General features: G+C 38.9%; 1 protein-coding gene across 1 annotated transcript; it reads right to left on the bottom strand.

Moving 5' to 3' along the window:
- Window positions 1-1035: 1035 nt before the first annotated feature.
- On the bottom strand, window positions 1036-2700 carry TEOVI_000815000 (uncharacterized protein; the record flags this gene model as incomplete). Its single annotated transcript, XM_067221021.1, has 1 exon — window positions 1036-2700. One exon carries the CDS (start codon window positions 2698-2700, stop codon window positions 1036-1038), a length of 1665 nt encoding a protein of 554 aa, XP_067077122.1.
- Between the last annotated feature and the right edge of the window lie 1031 nt (window positions 2701-3731).

Here is a 3731-nt window from a genome sequence, read left to right as displayed (position 1 = left end):
AACGAGATACCTTTTTTTAATTTATTTTTTTTGCCCTCAAGGTGCTACCACGTAAGTCATAAGCATACAAAAATAAACGGAGGTAAGGGGAAAAAGAGAAAGAACGAAAAAGAGAAAAGTAAAAAAAAAAATAAATAAACTTGCATTCACCTCAATAAACGCATAGAGCAAAACAACATCCTCCCCAATTCGATTTTTTTTTCAAAAAAAAAAAGAATCGCTACTGTTATTATTATTATTACTATTATTATTATCATCATTATCACAATTACTTTTTTTTTCTTTTTTTTTTAAAAAAATCATGATTGTTGTTACCGTTATTGCGCTAACAAGCGGAAGTTTCATGACCATATGATGTAAGATCTTCACACATCACATCATAACAGGAAATAAGAGATGAGGAAAAACTCTCATGAAAGGGGGGGGGGGAAGATATAAATTTTTTTCTTTTTTTAAAAAACAAAAAAAACAAACAAACAAACATCAAACAACAACAAAAAAAAAAGAAAAAGAAAAAAAAACAATCACAATCACAAAAGTATGAAAGTACAACAATACCCCAACTTCCTACTGTGCTATTATTTTTCTGTGTGTTATTCCCACAAGTTGCCTCACCGCTTTATTTCAAAAATATACTCGCAAAAACACGCAGTTCACACGTTAAACTTATTTTTTTGTTGTTGTTGTTTTTTTTTTCCTCCTCCCCCTCCGCTGCATCCGACTATAATAAATGTACAAGCCGAGAGAAACACATACACAGAGACATACACAGACACAGGAAAAAAAAAGAAAGAGAGGGGAATCAATGAAAATAAATAAACAAATAAATAATAAAAAGAACAACCGAACGAATTTTTAAAAAAAAAATTATATCATAAGGAATCCATGTTGTGCGGTGGGAGCACAGGTATGATATATATATATATATTTATTTATTTATATGTGTGTGTGTGTGTGTGTGTGTCTGCCGCAAATGTGCATGAAAACCCCCCAAAAAAAAAAACGTGTAGCAGTTAAAAACTGAGGATTGTGTATTCAGACGAAGAGAACAGATGTGAGATACTTCAAGTCCTCCTCCTCCTCATCCTTCTCCTTTGACGCATCGGTGTACCGCACCAGTGGCGTGGGTGAAAGGTTTGGTTTTATTTCAGAAGGATGCAAAATGTCATTGGCGAGGGCGGCGTATATCCAGCACACGTGCAACTCCTGAAGCCCGTCATATATTTCCTGTGGTGATGGTCGTTTATTCTTTTCCTCATCGACAATGCTTTCATCATTCCTGTTATTCTTATGGTGCATATCATCATTGTAAATATCGTATTTCTCATGGGTTACCGAAACTATGGCGCGGCATACCGCCCGACAAACCATCTCTGTCAAAATCCCGGTGCGGTAGAGTATTTTAAGAGCTGCAGCATATAACTGAAGATGCTCTGGAATGCGTCGTATATCTTCAAGTTCTTTGGCCGTAATGGCCGACGTCATTTCCTCGCTGTCACCGACTTTCAACTTCAGCACATCTTTCAAAACCCTGGTGGATGGGCTTTTGATGTACTGAATGTGGTTCGGGTCCTCCACGCGGCATCGGATAATTTGTGATTCTGCTGCAGCGGCATCATTACGATTACTATCAGCACAAGAACTATCTTCATAAATAATTCGTGCAAGTCTGCCTGTGAGAAGGGTGTGAAAAATGATGGAACGTGCTCGTGAGAACCGATCGTGCATGTGCCGTTTCCCCAACCGCACCGTGCTGTGATGCATGCGATGGAACAATATCGGGAGCAAATATTGGTGTTTTGTCATTGTGGAGAGCTCTGGCGGGTTGATGCATTCAGCACGCAAATCAGCAAGCGCGGCCTTAAGTTGAAACAACAAATGACGGGCTTCCTCCTCTCGGTACTCCTCTGATGGCAGTAATCCAACATCTTTAAGTAATTCAATGGAGAGCAAACCCTTCCGGGAGTTAATAGGTAGAGCAATTTCCTTCCTATCTTCTTTTTTCATATGGTATGGTGTTGTGTCTGTGGTTGAAACCTTTTTACTGGCAATGAGAGCAAAAACCGGTAGCGACGCCGCATCATCCAATTTACACTTTCCGACGAGTTTTGATGCTTTAACTATAGAAGGCTCCTTCCCGTGACAAAGCGAAAGCAAGTTCACGATGCAATTAAACCCCATAAACCCACCTAACGGATCGGATGTGCACACCAGTGAACGCTTCCACGGTGGAAGTAGGCCGCACTTTTTTTTGTTATTTACACTTTTCTTCGGACAATTGGAGAGTAGAGCCTGAATGCCAATTAGCGCTGTGCCGCTGCGGTTCACATACACTTGGCAACGTTCAGAAAGACTCGCTACGAGATCCATCACATGTTTGTAGACTTGCATAAGAAGTGCCACTTCCTCCAGTGAGTCCGTTACACCAAAGACAAGCGCTACACATTTGGCTTTCATATCCAAGAGCCATTTAACGGCATCATAAAGTTTAGTGATGACACGCCCAACGCATTGACCCAACGCAGGCGGAAGCGGAATGGCAGACGAATCGAAGGGACCAGCACTTTTAACATTCTTCCGGCTGCAAGCCACGGCTCGACGAAAAATGTCATCCATATCTACACAAATGGCAACACCATTAATAGCATCACTAGCCGCTATTTCCTCAGCATAACGCAAGATGCCTATTGGAACTTTCATCTTTTAATTTAAAGCCAAAACTACCGCCGTCCACCACACGTACAGGCACACGCACGAGCACAGTCCGTCACAATTCTTTCGAGTTATCCTATTAATCTACCTATCTTTTTCTTTCCTTCTTCTTAATATAAGCGTATATATACGTGTGTGTGTGTGTGTGAATAGAAACAAATTCGTATAAGTGTATATCACCTATATGTCTATGGGCCGTTATTTATTTATTTTATTTTATGTGGCAAGCTTCTATGCATCTAAGCAATGGGGGTGGGGCATACGAAGCAAAAAACAAAACAAAATAACAATATTGATAATGATAATAATGACAAGAGACAACATATATGAACAAAAGCCGGAACGACAGAAAAGTCATTGGACAAGCTCAGACGCCTCTCCATTTCATTCCCGTTTTTTTTTCTTCTCTTTTCACTCCATTATTCTATGAAAACTTAATACGTTCGTAATTGACTGCGATGACAAATTACAGCCATTCAACTTCTCCCCCCCCCTCCCTCGTTATTGCGGAGGAACACGTGAGATGTGTGTGAGTGTAGGAAAAGGGATTACATGTATCATATCCATATAACATACAAACAAATAAATGTAGATGATTATATATTATATAATATATATATAATATATATTTACTGAGTGTTGCAGCGCAAGAAGGAAAAAAGAGAAATGACATGTACCTATTTGATACTTTAATCACAATCTACCTTCCCTTTCCAGCCCCTTTTCTGTTTTTTTTTTCATTACTATTATTTTCATCATCAGAAAAATGTTGGAAAAAAAACAGAAAAGGCATAAGCAATGCACGTAGGGAAACTCGGAAACTCATGTATGTTTGTACAAACATGCATGAGTTTCCATATGCGTTCATTTAATTTAGCTTTTCTTATCCTATTCGATACACTTCCCTTTCCTTCTCCCTGTTGTATTCTTTTTTTTTTTCTTCCTCCCCACTCTTCTTTCGAAACTTTCAAATTCGAATGCGCCTGAATTAAAATCAATTCAATGTTCCATTACTCACA

Source organism: Trypanosoma equiperdum (genome assembly GCF_001457755.1).
Source record: "Trypanosoma equiperdum strain OVI genome assembly, contig: ctg_1295, whole genome shotgun sequence".
Taxonomy (NCBI): Eukaryota; Euglenozoa; class Kinetoplastea; order Trypanosomatida; family Trypanosomatidae; genus Trypanosoma; species Trypanosoma equiperdum.
The sequence above is the reverse complement of the archived record's forward strand: the minus strand, read 5'-3'. Positions and strand labels throughout refer to the sequence as shown.